Source organism: Nematolebias whitei, chromosome 22 (assembly GCF_014905685.2).
Source record: "Nematolebias whitei isolate Nwh7 chromosome 22, NemWhi1, whole genome shotgun sequence".
In the NCBI taxonomy this organism is placed as follows: Eukaryota; Metazoa; Chordata; class Actinopteri; order Cyprinodontiformes; family Rivulidae; genus Nematolebias; species Nematolebias whitei.
The window spans coordinates 5151982-5170874 of record NC_056519.1 but is presented as its reverse complement, the minus strand read 5'-3'; the positions used below and the strand labels follow the sequence as shown (position 1 = coordinate 5170874).

Sequence of the window (18893 nt, the reverse complement as noted above, 5' to 3'; positions counted from 1 at the left end):
TTGTGGCTAAATCTCAATTTCAACGGTGGATAAATACGGAACACCTGCAGCTCTAAAAAGCCACGTTCTGCCGACAGATTGAACTGCGAAACAAGAGCATCTGGTTAATCCCACGCCTCACTCATCAATACGTTCGTTGAATAGATTACAGGAGGTTACATTATCCACATTTATTATGGGTTGTTCTACAATTACAGTGAAAGTCTCAGCCCCCGCTCGCTGTCTAAGGAGGTGCTATTGATTTTTAGCAACAACAACAACAATAAAAAAAGATCAAGAAACATGGCATTAAATAAACTATTATTTTCATTACTTACAGTGAAATGTGGTAAAACACAAACTGGAATGAAAACTTGTTAGATTACAAACCAAAGTGAATAAATACCTTCTGCAAATGGCTTTTAAGAAGGCTGAACGTGTTCTTTTAAAAAATATATCACCAAACTGATTGTTAAAACACTTTAATCACTTTTGGTATCAATAGTGCTTTTTGGGGGTTATTCAAGTTTTCATAACATTTACACTCAGATTAAAGTTTTTGTTTAAATATTTCTGCTTTAAAAGGTTTAACTGTAAAGTTACATCAAGGTATCAAGTTTTAAAATGCCATTCACCATCCAGGTTAGTTTTCCCGCCTTTTTTTTTATCTGTCAAACTAGAGGGGTGCTTAAAAGTTTTTTAACATTTCTTTAGCCAAATTAAATGAATAAATACAAATGAGACAAGCTTATTATATTAGTTACTTATAAATTCGATTAATTAATGCTGATTCAGAAGTGAAAAACGTAAATTTCATAGAGCTGATTAGCGGTTAGCGTTAGCTTTGGTTGAACTGGTTTTGTGCCTTTTGTCTATGTAACTTTTTTCTCTTAAAACAGGAGAAATTTCTTGCAGTTTTCTAGTAATATTACAAACTCACTCTTCTATAGACACAACAAAACTGTCCCATACCATAATACTGCCACTGTCATGTTCTACAGTTAAGCTTTAGCTTAAAAACAGCAATTTTTTTTTTACCATTTAAACAAAAATATTTAGTTTCTACCGTCGAAAACCATTGTATTTTTACGGTCTTTGTAAAGACTCTCTCAAATGTGTAAAATTAAATCATTTTCATCAATAAATGTTATATTTGATCACATTTGTGTACTTTTAAGACATAAAATGACTAACGTTCCACCTACCCTCCATGCAAACCAAATACTTACCCTGGTTTTCTGACTGGTCGTAGTCCAAGTATCAAACCCCAAAAAAGTTTTAATGTTGGACGTTAATTTAACATGGTATATCATCTAAACTGCACTTTCTGTGATTGAAGAGGAATAACATGATCATCTGAGTCGCTGAGTTTGTTTCTATTCTATTCCCGCGGCCTCGTAATCTGAAACTATAGAAACCAGGTCACAAGAAAAACCAATGCTCCGTTAATTTCTTTACCATATTTTTTGGACTATAAGGTGCACTGGAGTATAAGGCCCACTGTTGATTTTTGAGAAAATTAAAGGATTTTAAGTGTGCCTTATAGTCCAAAAAATACGGTACATTTGTTATGTCTTTTCCAAACTGTTAAATGTTTTTAAAGCCTTTGTTCGAATAAAAGCGTAAAGTGTTTCCACTTTAGCCTCAAATCCCCAAATTAAAGCTTTAAGATCTGCCCGTGATCGAGATTGGAGTCGACTGCAGAAATCAGCTTTTTAATGACGCATAAGTGAGACGCTGCAAGGTTTCAACCAAGTTAGGAGCGATTTGAAGCAGAACAGAGGGAGGATTCAACACGGCGCTCCTAAAGCAGATTCAGTGTTTCCAATTACCGCTCGGCTGCTTTCGGAACAGCTGAACATTAAATATTGATCCGTTCATCACTGCTAACATTCATTTTTGTCTTCAGTGGGAATTTTCACCTGACCATTTCTTCTTATACATTAATCTCATTAGACACAATACTGAAGGTCCAATTAAAAGCGGAACACGACAAGCTGCCAATAAAAGATGATTACTGTACATAAAGGTACGAGGGATTAAGTATTTATTCATCATAATAAAACAAAGCTCCTCTGTTCTAGTAGTTCCCCTTTTATAGTTATTTTATCACATGCCTACATAAGGGTGGATTCAAAATGTTTGCTGAAAATGTGAATTATGTGTGAGCCTTAAAAATCCCAGGAAAAAAAACCCGAACCACAGAAATGTTGCGACATATCCAGATTATCTCCAATAATCTCTTCAGACATCGCTATGCAGGACTACCACCATGTGGCCATGAAACATTAACGCACTGTGTGAAAACAAAAAGGCGTTTTTACACACCGCATCTTTTATTCCCATCCTCTCAAACTTCACACTAAAAAAAAAATCAGCTGGGAAAACAAACTTTTACAAAAGATTTACAGATTTCAAAATAAGACGTCTGTTGTGTGTTTTAGGGACGCCAACTGAAAATTAAGAAAAACGAAGAAAAAGCATTTGATCTGAATTTAAAGTGTTTTCAGTCTCATTAACTGTAATAGAGCAACGTCTAAACCAGAACATGTCATTTTTAAATGCTTTAATGGAAACTTTGAACACAAGTTCCTCAATTGAAATTAACTTGACATTTTTAAACGAGGGACAGTTCATATTAATAAACGGAAATTAAAAAAAATACAATTTATGATTTATTACAGGCACTGACAGCAAAAATCTGATGATGGAAGAATCTATGATAAAACTAAATCTGTGCAAAAGAACGTCTATGAAACAAAAACACAAGAGGCGCTGGAAGGAATGAGTTTACAGCCGATCACATTAAAACAATTCACAAACCGACAAAGTAATAAATAGCAGGATATATATTTTTTACATATTTCCAACAGTAGTAGTGCTTAAATTTCCGGACAGCAGAATTTAACTCAACTGTAAACGAGGCTGAATGAAAACTTTTCACTTAGCAGGAGAAACAGATGTAAAGAAAAAAACGCCTCATTCTGTGTCGGATCCTGATTTAGCTCATACAAGGTGCTCGATTAAATCAGCATAAACGATTCGCGTTCACATTATCCAGATGATAAAAGTCCTCTCAGTAGAGTTAAACCCAACAACGTATTTAAATTGAAAGTTTGTCAAAAATTGAAAAAGTTTACAGAGCAAAAATCAACTTCACAGTGACCGAAATTTATTTTGTCCAAAATTGCTACAAAAGATAAAAAATAAATCTCATAAATTAATATTTCTTTAGTGGCATATTAACATTTATAACAATAACTAAGGGTTGCAAGTATTTGTTAATTTGTATGTTAGAAATGGAAAAACGCTGCTTTAAAGAAAGTGCATCATTAAGAGAACATAGCTAAAGGTTCTGCTAAACTCTTGCTAACAGCTAAACTTTGTTAACTAAATCTGAAAGATGGTTGATATGCATTATAATCTGGCTATTTTGTTAAATCTAACAAATGCTGATTTAGAAACAAAATGTTTTACTGTTTAATCCACAGTAAATAAATAAAAAAAAGACCAATTAGCATTACATGCTAATTCGAAAGTAAAAACAAAACATGTTCTGCAAGCTAGCTGCTAGTTAGCATGGTTCCTATTAATTTACTTTTAAAGATTCAAATGTATTAGCAATGTGGATGTCTTAAACCCATTAGTTTACTTTTATTATAAGTGGGGAAAAAGGAGAAACAAAAACGTGTGTTGCTAATGCTAACAAAGCTAGCTTAGCAGGATTGCAGCAAGTTCTGTTTTTTCCTTAAAACAGTGACTTTTTCACATTTTGAACAACCTTTAATTCATACATCTCACTGTGTTAACTATGTATGATTAAAATATATTTTAAAGTTGTCTAAAATGTTTAGCAGCTTAGCTTACGAGCATGTCAAGTTAAAGCGCGTCTCCAAAACAGTACGAAATGTTAGAACAGTGCTGTGCCTTTCAGCTGTGATATATGGTGCTACGATATGGGTTAGCTGTTGATTTAAAAATTTCAACTTGACAAAAAGCACAAAAAGTGATAAAGAACATGCGTAAACAAAGCACAGGTTATCTCATGAGAGGACTTTTACCGTTAGCTCATCTAATGCGTTTGGCAGTAACAACTTAAATGGAAGTATTCAGTCGTTGTTTGGTCCAGGATAACTAAGTACACACACATACAGACATGTATACCTGAAATGATCTGTACAATAAAGCAGGGAAGACAACATACCACACATTGTATCAACACACAGGATAAACTCACAGATACTGCTAAGATTGGAAGAAAGAATGTTTGTCTAGTCTGAGGACACTTTAACAGACTTAGCTTTGATGAACATTTTATGTAGAGAAGCTAATCAAAGCTCTTTTTAGTCCTTTTGCAGCAGCATTGGCAATAGTCACCATAAGAAAAGATCTATTCTTGTTGAATGTGCAGGAGAGACGCCTGGATAATTGAATCCATATTTTCATTTTGTTTGTGTCTCAGTGGTCTTACAGTTGCTGGAGATTCAAAACAGACTCCACAGATTCCACAATGCTTGCAGCGATATGGCTTGACCTAAAATATCAGTAGCAATCACTTGGATATACTGACCGTATCAAGTTTTGTGTACCAGACACACATCCCTGCGGAACACCAAATTGCTCTCAGGTATTGTTTAGCCAAAAGTGAACACTGTCATACCACGTCTTTGGATTCTCAAATCAGCTCTTCAATAATTACTTATGAATCAACTCATGTTGACGGCTGCCAGGAGATAATACTTGATTTTAAGGACGTATTCGAGATCTGCGTTCAGTTAATTCCATCATCCAGAGGTCTCTTTGGCTTCCCAAACTTTTACCGTGCGGTCACTATAAACACAAAGAAAATGGTAATCAACATTAGTAAGGGGTACGAACCGTGTGTCAAGCATCGCCATGTTCAGAATCAGACTCACTCAGAAGCGGTGAACAGTTGGTTGCTGTTGGTTGACAAACCATTGATGGGACTGCTGTGCCCCTGGACCTCCCCAAGAGGCGTGAGGGAGTCGGTGTGCCAGAGGCGAAGCATCCCTCCTCTGCACCCAGTGAGGAGCACCGGGGAGCCTGGCACCACTCCCATAGCACTAACCCAGTCTGTTTGGGCACTGGCCAACTGTTGGAAAACAAAACAACGTAAGCGTTTATTCTGCTGCTCAGATCTTTTCTAATTCAGGGTTAAAAGCTTGTGTTACCACTTTACCTGTAATAACCTTTTACTGGCCATGTCCCACTTTTTAATACAAAAATCTCTGGAGCTGCTGTAGAAAACGTTTTCATGCACAGCCAGACATTCCACGCTGTCCTGGTGCGCTGGCTCGAACGTGTGGCTGGAGCTGATGCTCCCCTGAGCACCTTCTGCCACTTCAAACATCTGAAAAACAAACAAAAACAAAACATTTAACCAAACATTAGAGGTTTAACGGTGTGAGCAAGTCATGGTTTGGTAGGGGTTTGCTACAACAAGAAACATACATGCCAAGTATTTGCTTTGTGGTCTTTTAAACAAAACTGCAGTTTGTGGGTGTGTTTCCACCAACAGACAGATCGACTCACTCTTGATTAGTTTCACTTTCCAATCAGTGTAGGGTAAACATTTGGGCTGACACAAACAGTGGGGGCTAGCAAACTATGAAAAAAACACAAGCTAGCTCCTCAGACTAAGAGAGGCTAACATACTCATTGTCTGGTACCAGTGTTGGTCAGAGACCTGTACCGTGATGGTTTAGTTCAATTCAAAATTCAATTAAAAAATACTTTATTAATCCCAGAGGGAAATTATTTGTTGTTGTAACTCGTTATCTTCATTTCATTAAGAGATGTTATAGATGCTGATGGCTGTAGGCAGGAAGGATCTCTTGTAAAGGTACATCCCACAGTGGATCCTAAGAAACTGGCTGCAGATGCCGTCCGATCCGTCCACCCAGACTCGGCTGGCCTCTCGGTTCCCCCGGGCTGTAGGACCGCCCAAATGCAGGGCAGAACTCCTCCCAGAGCGACGGCCACTCCTCCCAGCAGTCTGCCGAGCTCCTCGTCGCTGCGGACAGCCAACTGTAGGTGCCGAGGGACGATCCTGTCCTTCCTCTGTCATGAGCCGTGTTTCCTGCTAGTTCCAGGATCTCAGTGGTCAGGCACTCGAGCACAGCTGGCAGGTAGATGGGAATGCGTCCACAGAACATCCTTTTCAACTCACTTGAGATTTTGGGGCTGTAGTTGAGATTTTATTTGATCTTTTGAGATGTTAATCAGCTGCTGTTGGTTGTAGAAAACTGCCTTGTTGCCATGGTTATGCATCAAAACAAATGTCCAAAACTAAAAAAGTTTCAGTAAAAATCCTTCCAGCTGCACAGCGTCTGATACGAGAGGAAACAATGATCCAAAAAATGTGATTTACATCCAGAAAAAGAGGAATTAAAGTTTCCAAAAGCAAAATCTCAGAATGAAAGTAACAGAGCTGCTCCAACATGCAGCCACCTTGAGCGGCGCAATTCTAGAGCCCCCCTGCTATCTACCCAAGCCGTTTCTTTTCCATGTGCACAGCCGTATTTGTGTTTACCATGTCTTACTTTAATATGATGGTCTTTGGAGCCAGTGAGCACAACGTCCTGCCCGTGGCCAAACTTTTCCACAGCTAGGCTCACGACAGGTCCCAAATGACCAGTCAACTTTCCCGTTGACACAAACCTAATAAATTAATAAATAAACACGCATTTTAAAGTTTGTGCAGTGACAAATGGTTTGCGAGACTTGAATTCCAGCGTACTTGCGGAGGTCCCACATGCGCACTGCGTTGCCAGCGGCGGCGTACAAGAAGGAGGCGGATGGATCGAGGGCGATTTGGTTGATCTGACTCTCCCCTTGTGGGATGGATAAACTCCTGACAGAGGAGCACGTGTCCCCCGAGCTCACTTGACCTGATGATCTGAAACACAACAACAAAAAACAACTCAATAAAGAACCCGTATAATGGATTAAATTTACCTTAGCATGTTGGATGCACAGTGTACTTACGTCAGTGTGCGGATGCACTTGGCCGAGTCTCGTATGTCCCAGACTTTGATGTAAGCAGTGGAAACCGTGAAGACCAGGCTGGATGTGTACCTAAAATAAAACCAACAACATAATAAATCAAAAGAACATTCACCAGCTTTAATATTGTTGCTGAATACTGACACTGGATCGCACCTGACTGAGACAACACTACTGGGATGATCCGCTAGAGACATGATCTCCTGTCCCGTCACCAAGTTCCACACCTTACAGGTACGATCTGAAACAAAAATGTTTGTTTCATCAAAAAAAAAAAGGACGGAGAACTCAAACTTTCCTTTAAGGCGGTGCGGTGAGAACAGGTTTTACCTTTGGACCCTGTGAAGAGCAGGTCATCTGTGGCGTCTACGCAAAGAACCGGTTTCGTGTGACCTTCGGCTACGTGGACGCACTGAATTTTGGCGCCACGGCTGTTTTTTGGAGCTGCTACAGGATTGATCACACCTCTACAGTACACGAGATACAACAGTTTTACACAATGTTGCAATTTGCTGTTTTTATTTACCAAACAGACTTTTGTAAAAAAAAAAAAAAAACTTTAGTATTTATATAAACCAGCTTAGTTACGACTTATTAGATTAGTAACAAAAGTATTAGCGTGTTTGTTTGTAGCCGACAGTTGCTATGACAACAAAATGATATGGCACATTATTTGGTAGTTTAAGAAAGCGTAGCAATAAAAAAGTGAAGTGAATTTACCTGTGCCCTTCAAATACAGGTGATTCCTCCAACCTGAGCACGAACAAAACACAGAGATAAGAGAGTGATCAGGTGACAACTTTAGGTTAAATAAAAACCCAGAATCACCAGCCTCAAAATGTGCACAAAGCTCAAATTAAACGTCTTGAGCTGAACAAAGACAATTCTGAATTGCTAAAAAAAAGTACAACTACATACTATCGTTTGGAAATAAAATTAGCTTTATTATATCAAATCTGATATTATCAGGATGTAAGGTGACATTTGAAAGTAAATAAAATGTGGTTAAAAGCAGTGTCAGTATTGATAAGATAAAATATGATACAATATGATTCAAGGTTCATGTGGTGGAATGAAATTTTGTACACAGGGTCCCAGTTACGTCCACCAAAAGTATAAAATGTAAAAGGAAAACAGTAATAAGATCTAAGTTAAAAATGCACTAAGCACTAGTAGTATATAAACAATAAAAACATTACGCTGAACAGCAGCACGAACGTGAGTCTGTGTTTGCAGACGAGCACGCATGAACACAGCAACATGAAACACATCAGTCAAGTCAGATTTATTTATAGAGCACATTTAAAACAGAAACTGTTACCAATGTGCTTAACAAAAATATCACATCAAATAAAAAGTAACAAGATATATTTACAGCACATGGAGTAAAATATAAAACAGAAAACATAATTAGAAACGATGAAATACTAAATCAGATCTGATCACCCTGTGTTAAATGTCAATGAGCACAGGTGTGTTTTTAGGAGAGTTTTAAAAATAGAGACTGAGATGGCCTGTCGAATGTTGATGGGCAGATTGTTCCAGAGTTTAAGGCCCACGACTGAAAACGCCCGATCTCCTCTGAGCTTCAACCTGGTTTTTGGTACCACCAAAAGCAGCTGGTCTGATGATCTCAAAGCCCGAGAAGGAGCATAAGGATGAAGAAGGTCGGAGAGGTATGAGGGTGCAAGGCCGTTGATGCACTTAAATGTCAGCAGGAGAATTTTAAAATTGATCAGCAGCAACATTGAAACATATCAGCAGCACCATGATGTGATTTTTCACAGTGATTTCTCCTGGTTAGAGATTCATGAGTCTAACAGCCTCAGGGTAGAAGCTGTTCCTCAGTCTAGTGGTTCTACACTTAATGCTCCTCAAACTCCTTCCTGAGGGAAGCGGGGAAAAAAGTGTGTGTGCTGGGTGAGTGGGGTCCTTCATGATGCAGGTGGCTCTCTTCCTGCATCTGTTAGTTAGTTTATTTGACAGGGACAGTGCACACAAACATTGAAGTCACAAGTCTGTGACTGATGCGTTGCACAAAGAGTATATAGCTACAGCTAATTCACAACTCCAGTCCCTGGTTGGGCATTTTTATGCATTAAAATAAAACAATTTATCAATCAAAATACAGTAAGAGTACCTACGTACTCCTGCCTACATATTCATGTAATCAACCTAACAACCTCAAATTTCATATAATAAAAACTTTACATTAAAATGCAAACGATTTAAAAATCTTAATACAATAAAAATACAAACATTTTCCTCTACAAATTCTAAAATAACTTTGCAACCCACAAATGTACATAAACATCATAGCACCTCCCCATCCTCACACATTCAGCTAACATAGTAAAAATTGTAAATATAATACTAACTCACTAATACATACACTCCCACAAAGACTTTTGCATCCATAAAATCAGAGTATTCAAAATGATCACATCTTTGGTTTTCCTTTAGCCAACATTTAGTCATATAAACAAACTTTTTAAGTTCAGGTATAGCTTTTACATGTGGGGGCAATAAGTTTAACTTTATAGGAAAAAGAAGTCTGACCAAACTAGGTTCTACATACGGGAGTTAAGCAATTCTGTTTTAAAGATCCTCTAGTGACTCTGCAACTGTTTTGCTTCTGTATAAATGAGCTCAGTGGATGAGGAGCTAACTTACTGATACACTTAAAAATTAATTTAAGAAAACATAAGTTAGAAAAGCTTTCAAAACTCATCCAGTTATGTTTGTCCAAGGTTAGACAGTGATGTGATCTTATTGGCTTTTTGTCCATTACTTTTATTGTTTGGTTACACAATGAGACCATTGGCTTAATAGCCGTTGTAGTAGCCTGGGCCCATGATGTCATACAATATGAGATATGAGAGAATATCATGGCATGCATATACTGAAGAGCAGCCTGTACAGGAATATAAGGTCTTATTAATTTGAAACAATTAAGGTTTCTTTTGATTTTTTTTGGAAATGTTGTTTATATGATTCTCAAACTTTATACGTGGATCTAAAAACAGCCCAAGATATTTGAATTCTGTTACAGTTTTTAATCATTTCATCCTGTAAATAAATTAGAAATTTGTGTTGTACATGTTGTTTTCTAATGGAAAAGCACATCGACACGGTTTTACTTAAATTGATTACTAACTCATTATTGAAAAACCAACGGTTCACTTCCTCCATACAGGAAGGCAAGACATCCAACCACCGCTGTATCATCTGCAAACTTTACGACATGTGACCTGATACCAAACAATGTAAAACAATACAATACTGTACAATGCGATATTGTGCAATGCGATACTGCACAACACAATACTGTACAATGCGATACTGTGCAATAGGATACTGTACAATGCGATACTGTACAAATACGATGCTGTACAATACGATACTGTACACTACGATACTGTACAATACGATACTGCACAATACAATACTGCACAACAGGATACTGTACAATATGATACTGCACAACACAATACTGTACAATACGATACTGTACAATAACATATTGTACAATATGATACTGTACAATATGATGCTGTACAATACAATACTGTGCAATAGGATACTGTACAATACGATACAATACAATACGGTACAGTACAATAACATACTGTACAATACAATACTGTGCAATAGGATACTGTACAATACGATACAGTAAATACGATACTGTACAATACGATACAATGCAATACGATACAGTACAATAACATACTGTACAATACGATACTGTACAATACGATGCTGTACAATACGATACTGTACAATAACATACTGTACAATGCGATACTGTACAATATGATGCTGTACAATACGATACTATGCAATAGGATACTGTAAAATACGATACAATACAATACGGTACAGTACAATAACATACTGTACAATACAATACTGTACAATACGAAACTGTGCAATACGATACTGTACAATGCGATACTGTACAATACGATACAGTAAAATACGATACTGTACAATACGATACAAAACAATATGATACAGTACAATAACATACTGTACAATACGATGCTGTACAATACGATGCTGTACAATACGATACTGTGCAATAGGATACTGTACAATACGATACAGTACAATAACATACTGTACAATACGATACTGTATAATACAAGACGATTCAATACTTTACAATACAGTATGAAACTGTACAATATGATACAGTACAATAACATACTGTACAATACAATACATGATAGAATAGTATGATACAATTCAAAACTGTACGATACTGTAACATTCGATATTATTCAATACGATTAAATATGATTTTTTACGATATGACTGTACGTTAGGATGAGTTTTGATGTTGTATAATGTCATTCGATCTGATACAATATGAAAAAATATGATAAAGAGTGTTACAATACATATACAATGTGATATGGTATTATATGATTCAATGTAATACGATGCAGCCCAATAAAATAAGATACAATTTAAAAAATATATATTAAGGTACAGTGCAGTATGATCCAATATGATAATATAATATGAATATGATAGTATACGACTTGATACAGTTTTGGACCAGTACAATACAATATGGTACAATTAAGTACAAGATAACAATGTAGGGTGCAACACTATAAATTAATTAATTAAATTAACAGTACAGTAGGATATGATAAAAACATTATGGTCGTGTTTGGGACGTTTGTTTGGACTCAGTGCAGTTCAAACAGGAGCCGTCACAAAAGATCCAGTAATAAACTTGGAGCTGAGTAAACTTTCGAAATACAAACCTGTTCCACCTGTGTGACATGTTGTACAGTTTTCAGAATTTTAACTTACGGTGGTTTGTAGTCGCTGCCTTTTGTTTTGGTTTCTGGTGCTCCCACTGATGGAGTCTGTGCTGGGAGCTGAGACAGGAAGAGTCCTTTCTCTTGAGTCTTCCTGCGGTTGAGTGGCGAGCGTTCCAGTTGTTTCCTCTCAATCGGCGTAGGTGACCTGGATCCAGACCTACAACAGGAATCAGGGGATGTTCACCTCTTATAAGCAAACATCTCAAACCTGTGAGAGTCACTATTGGTGCGATAAGACAGACCAGACCTGGTGATGCTCTTGTCTACAGAGAAATCTCGTCTTTGACACTTACATGCCAGCTGGTCTGGCAGACGGTGCAGACGGGGAAGAAGTTTGCTCCCGGTCAAAGCTCTGACCAGCTGCAAGCCCCGGCACGTCTGCTGGTCCTTCCAGACTCTCTGTGAGGGGCAGCAGAGGGGACAAGATGTCTCCGGTGGGGGACACGCAGGACAAATTCCCACTGTTGGCGTAAAGCAGCTCCATCTGGGTGGTGGTTCGCCGTCGAGCCTGAGAGACCAGAATAGGTTGGAACGATATCAACGACATCCACAAGTCTTAAATAACTTTCTTTATAACTGAAAAGAAGAACAATGGCTCCAACTGTCCAGAAATGACAAACGAAAATGGCGTAGTTACTCTACCTTGCTTTTGGGCTTGACTTCACCACATAGCTTCATTAAGTCTGACGACAGAGTGCTGAAACACACAACGAACATTCAGTCATGTGCACACACGCTCGTATTCTGCAGGAGTTCAAGCTTTGATTTTTAACATTAAAAATCTGGATTTTTTTATTCTTTACGTGGTATAAAAACTTTTTTTTTTTACCATTATCTGCGATATTCTAAGTTTTTCTTTATTAGACCCATTTTGACCCTGATTTTAAATTCCCTAGGAGTGTTTTGTTTGTACCCATTGGTCCATAATTTATCATCCTACTTAGGGATGCACGATAATATCGGCATGGTATCGGTATCAGCTGATATTAGCGTTAAAGTTAAATATCGGACCTTCCATTAAAATAACTCACCGATATAAAAGACGCCGTTTTTGTTTGACAACCCAGTGACAAGGATGACTGCAGCGGCAGCACAACGTGATGACGTCATGCATGCCAAAATATCGGTATCGGCCAAATAAATTTTAATATATCGGCATATCAAGCAAAAATCCAATATTGTGCATCTCTCATCCTACTGTGTTTTTTTCTTTATTACACCAAAGTCTTCAACAGTACAAACAAGATGGACTACTGGACAGCATCATATGCTGCAATGCAGAAACCTATGTTTGCTAAAGTAAAAACACATTTGTACATTACAAGTTTAAAGGTCTTATACACAGTTTGGCTTTAGTTTTTTGCACAATTTCAATGTGTGAGTTTGTTGCGCTGCATTTTGATTATCACCATTTCAATCAGTGACTGCAGTTTTTGTTTGTTGCCGCAACAAAAACTATTTACCAGGCGGGAATTATTAAAACTCATCTGTCCCTATATCTAAATATATGTTTTGCCACTAATAATACTATTCTGCTACAAGAACAAAATTATACCTACTACTGTTTAGTACTAAAATAATATTTGTGTAAAATAACCATAAAAATGCAATTTTTCCTATTTGTGCCCGCTCAGTAAGAAGAGAGCAGTTTGTCTGTTTATGCAGATCTTAACATCAGAACCATGACTGGTTCCACTACCTTTAATAAATCATACTTTCTGAAATATACAACAACGATTGTGTTTATTTTTCCTGAGTGGAGCGTGTACCTGCCATCAGTGGCCGGACTCTGGGTGGACTCGTCACTGCTGCTGTCATCTCCATTCTCTGCTCCGGGGTAAACACAAACATCCCCTGAATTATTTACACAGTTTATAATAAAATATCTTGTTTTCTTAAAAAATGGCTGCACCCATTCAGTAAGCACTGCAGGGATGTTCTGCTTCAGCAGCTTATAACCGTGTCAGGGCTCACAAAGAACAGTTTTAGATACAGGAAGTTCACGTGGTGAGGGGTGAACGGAGACAAGAAGGTTCAAACACAGGAACAAAAACTGCTGTGTAGCTCTGAGGTGTGATCAGCTGACGGTTTTACTGCCGTTAGTGACCACAGACTGATGAATTAGGACACATCATGCACATAACGGCTGTTAATTGGTCTGAGTTAGTCTAACAGAGATGCACACCACAAGATTTCTTACCTTTTATTATTTATTACAAGGTAAGACAATTGCTTCAAAAGGAATTTAAAAAAATCCTGCTTTTATTTCTAGGAATGATGCATTCAGTGATGAAGCAATAACCTCTACAGGCTTTTAAAGTTTATCTGCATAGATTGTATAAAGTGGGAGCAGGATTGATGGGAATCGTGTTGTGTGCACGTTCTGTACCTGTCAACACACGACTACACATCTGTTACTCACCTGGTGGTAGGAACCCTAACTCTGAGTTCACACCGACAACAGAGAAAACAAACAAAGAATAAATCAAAATCAAACTCGGGGATGAGAAAACAGCTACGCTTTAGTTGGCGGGCTTCATTTCTGCTTCTCAGACACAAGACAAAATAATTTTTTTAAAGAAAATCGTGGAATATCTGAAAGTTTTGTTGCTAATTTACTGAAGCTTGCAAACTAAAACGCAGCCGGTTAAACAATGTAAAAACCAAAAGTGAACAGTGATGGTGATTGACATGCTCTTTATTTTCTATACATTAACGATACTCGTATAGACAAAAGCATATAGACATCGTAAAGACAGCAAGGAGATCAATGTCCCTCCCCAGACATGGGCAACAGTGAGGGTCCTGCCCCTCTCCTTGAGGAGGGCAGGACCTTATTCCACTCTGGAGTTGCCCATGGTGAGAAGTGCCAGCTGATGTGGGTCTACTTATAGTCAGAGTCAGAGTCAGAGTTTCTTTATTGTCATTCACACCTCATGTGGTACATGTGGTGGAGCGAAATTATGTACACAGCGGCCCGGATTGGAGTTTTCCCCGGTAAACAAGAGGATAGCTTCCCTGCTCCTTTGGGTGGGGGACAGGCTGATTGTTATACGTCTATGAATACCCACCCATCTTAATGGGGGTGCTGGAAGGTGCTCCAGCTATGGACCATTATTCTGCTTGTGGGCAGCGACAGTGTAACCCAGAGGGGAGTGATTGGGAGGAACAGCCTCTCTGATCTGAACCTGAGTGGCGTTCTGTTGTTGGACGTCTGTTCTGGTCACGGTTTGTCCAACACGAACACCATGTTCGAACATACGGGTGTCCATAAGTGCACTTGGCACCAGGACGCCCTTGGTCGTAGATCGATGATTGACTTCATAGTCGTGTCATCTGATTTGTGGCCATTTGTTTTGGACACTAAAGTGAAGAGAGGAGCTGAGCTGTCAACTGATCACCACCTGGTAGTGAGTAGTATCAGATGGTGGGAGAAGATACTGGACAGACCCGGTAGACCCAAACATGTAGTGGGGGTTTGCTGGGAACACCTGGTGGAAGAACCACTCATGAAGATGTTCAACTCCCACCTCTGACAGACGCTTAACCACATCCAAGCAAAGCGGGCCATGTTCTGCACCTCCGTTGCTGAGGCGTCTGTGGAAACAGATGTCTGGACCTCCCTGCTCAAGCTGCTTCGCCCGCGACCCAACTTCAGAACAAGCAGCAGCTAATGGATGTATGCTCAGAGTACCGATCGTCTCGGTGTTTCCCACCTTGCAGGGCGTTGCCCAGCAGTGCGTCCAGCTCTGGGTTGATCTCAGCCTTTTCCTTCAGCATGTGGAAGAGCAGCTGGTTCTGGGTGGCGCTGTTTATCTCCGTCTGCTTCAACCGGCCCTCCATCACCTTCAGCTGGGAATCTTTCTGAGCCGCCTGCAGACCCTGACAATGAACAGAACAGACGGGTTTTGTTTATATGCACATAAATGTGCACAACGTTAACTAAAACAGGTTCCCCGCCTTATGATGATGCTATAATTACTTCCACCCCTTCGTTGGTTGTTTTCATCTCTGTTTTGGTCTTTGCGTCTGGGTTTTAAACATTCTCTTATTGGACAACCTTCATTTTATCTCGATTCAATCAGATTCAGATCCAGATCCAGAAAAAAGGTGAACACGGGGTCAGAGGTCACAGCCAGCAGAGCGCTTCATGCTGCAGATTTTGTTTTATGTTTGAAAACTCCTAAATAATTCAGAGACCGGCCCAGACGTGTTGACTTCATGTTAAAACAAACAGTGACAGAATCTGGGGGGAGGCGGGTACCTTATTGATGGCCATGGTCATAAAATTGTCCAGAAGGAATCGAACTTCTGATAAGTTGCAGGAGCTGATGACAGCAGTAACGTCCACAGGGTCTCCTTCCTCCTGCAGTCCAGAGAAACAACAGTTCAAATATTTTTTTCTTTTAATACTCACTTGTTTAATGTCTATAGATGACATTTTTACATCAAAAGCAGTGCACATGTAATATAGTTAAGAGTTTAGAAAAATACCGTAAACAGGAAGAGAGAATGTTGGACCAGGTTATTTTATTAAAGCAGTTCTGAAGGTGAAAGGGGGTCGTAAACAGTATTTATCAGGACGGCCACAGCACGAGTTCAACAACACACATCCTAGAGTACTACAGCCCAACCAATATATCAGTAGAGCTGATATTTTAGGCTGATATAGGCGTTTGGGGACATATCAGTATCAGCGATAATTGTCCCATTTTGCACTGATATAAACAAGTTGTGTAAAACTTAAAAAGTTGTGTAACTTGCAAAAGGCGCAATTGTACAATGTATCCAGCAGAGGGCGCATATGGACTACTTTCAAGTCATGGCTGTTCACTTAAGTTTCACTTTCACTTTCAGCACAGCTGAAGCAGTGAGCAAAACTGTGTAGCATATTTTGCTGAACAGAGCAAGAAAAGTTTATTTTACTGATGTGTAAAATAAAAAAATAAAAAAATTATCTTCAATCCTTCAACCCGCTTGTCATTAGCTACATGCCTCTCAAGTTAGCAAGCTAACGTTTAAATAACCTAGCATTGTTACACCTTGTAAAACTTTATTCAGAACAATAAATATAACGTAGAGTGAAATATTTCAGTGTTAATAACGTTATCTTTGTCGACATCATTAAAATATATTGTTTGTCTGAAATCTTTACTTCACTGCAAAGAAAAATATAACGTTGCTGCAGTCGATACTAATTAGACTTTCACCATACGTGACTGTTTAAACACTGAACAGGAAGGACGTTTGTTTAATTTATATTTTTGTAACACAATTGATAACTTTATGGTGAACAGTGGAGGATAGAAAATGTGAACGCATGTTGAAACAGGTTTAAAGTAGCTGTTTATTTAGATTACTGGGTGGGGGACAAAACAAAACAAAATTCAGCCAATATATCGGTTATTGGCATTAGCCTTTCCCTCCAAATGTCAGTATTGGTGATAGCCACAACTTCCATATTGGTTGGGCAGCAGAACTGCATTAAAAGTCCAAAGAAGAACCCAGACGGCCCAACAGCTGATCAATATTTGGACTTTTTGTTCCCAGTGGAAGCAGAAAGGTTGAGAGACATCAGACCAACAGCCTCGTCGTTCATACCAGCAGGTTCTAATTTGCACTATTTAAACACAACCATTCATCAAAGCAGCTTAAGATAAATTATGGAAGAATAAAGAACAAATTATATGAATATTAGAGAACTAACAGGGCAGACTGATTCATTACAGCCCTGCTTTTATTGTTTCTGGGTGATCTTGTGAGTCAGTGGTCCAGAGTTGTGAATTTTGACCTTTAGAGTAATTATTTTAGTATAAAATAGACTCCAGAGGTTCCTCCACATGGCTCACCTTGGCCTCCTCCATCTGCATGATGTTGGCCTGGCACTCAGCGATGCTGTCGTTGATGTAGTCCACGTTGGCGCTCAGAGACTCCAGCTCCTCGTTCAGGGACGCCAGCGAGCGGTCGGTGTCCGCGCCGTCCACCGCCATCTTCTCCCTCTTCCTGGACAGCCGCTCCTTCCGCCTGGTCAGCTCCTCCCGTTGCTGGAGAAAAGGCAAAAAGCGGGACGATAACGTTTCAACTTTTTTTTTATATTTAGAAACAAGTACAAAGCTTTGTTTATTGTTTCCAGAGCCTCTTGGACATTCCTCACAATAACCTCCATGTTTTACCTTCAGCAGTCGGTTCATGTCTGTCTCCATGTTGGAGATGGTCATCCTCTGCATGATGATGTCACTGACACGCCTCTCCAAAGACTGCCACTTAGTCCGGGCGGTTCTGTTGTGGTAAATGGTTGCCATCCGCACAGGGGACCTCCTGACGTGAAGAGAAGTATGTGACTCTGTCTTAAACCCTGTGTGTGTGCGTTTGTCACATGTCGTACCTGGTGCCGTTTGAAGCGCTCAGAGCCGATGGCTGCGGTCTTCCAGGGTTTCCTCTCTGTGAAGGCTCCTGGGGAGACTCGGGTGAGCTCACCTTCCTGCTCACTTTCCCAGACATGGGCCTGACCTGTCGCCTCAGAGCCGTCACCTGCCGACAGGACCACAGGAGTCACATCCAAACCCACGAGACGTGTGAACGCTGGCGGCTCGGCCCACAGCTGACCGGAGGGTCAGGAGTTTGATCCTCAGCCACTGCAGCGTGCCCATAGGCAAAACATTGTACCCCCGCTGCTCACCAAAGATAAACTGAGTGTTGAATGAAGTGTACAAATATATAACTGAAAACATGGCGTAAGTGTGACCGAGTGAAAACGATGTAAAGGACTTTGCACAACCTGGAGACGTTTAAATAAATTATAGAGACCATTTACTTTTAGCTATCATTCATTTAATTTTAGCTATTCATTTAAGTTTAGCTATCATTCATATAATTTTAGCTATCCTTCATTTACTTTTAGCTATCATTCATTTACTTTTAGCTATGATTCATTTACTTTTAGCTATGATTCATTTACTTTTAGCTATGATTCATTTACTTTTAACTATGATTCATTTAATTTTAGCTATGATTCATTTACTTTTAGCTATGATTCATTTACTTTTA

At 39.1% G+C, this 18893-nt stretch overlaps 1 protein-coding gene across 1 annotated transcript in view; it reads right to left on the bottom strand.

The window, feature by feature from the left end:
- Positions 1-4595: 4595 nt before the first annotated feature.
- LOC119428182 (kinesin-like protein KIF21A) overlaps positions 4596-18893 on the bottom strand; it is a 49620-nt gene continuing 35322 nt past the window's right edge. The window contains 19 exon segments of the mRNA XM_037695826.1: positions 4596-4771; positions 4773-4809; positions 4896-5092; positions 5180-5350; positions 6543-6660; positions 6740-6898; positions 6988-7077; positions 7162-7246; positions 7336-7472; positions 7726-7758; positions 11836-12003; positions 12140-12354; positions 12489-12543; positions 13616-13673; positions 15563-15728; positions 16111-16212; positions 17696-17890; positions 18020-18164; positions 18232-18377. Coding sequence (XP_037551754.1) covers positions 4751-4771; positions 4773-4809; positions 4896-5092; positions 5180-5350; positions 6543-6660; positions 6740-6898; positions 6988-7077; positions 7162-7246; positions 7336-7472; positions 7726-7758; positions 11836-12003; positions 12140-12354; positions 12489-12543; positions 13616-13673; positions 15563-15728; positions 16111-16212; positions 17696-17890; positions 18020-18164; positions 18232-18377 — 2298 coding nt within the window. The 3' untranslated portion in view covers positions 4596-4750.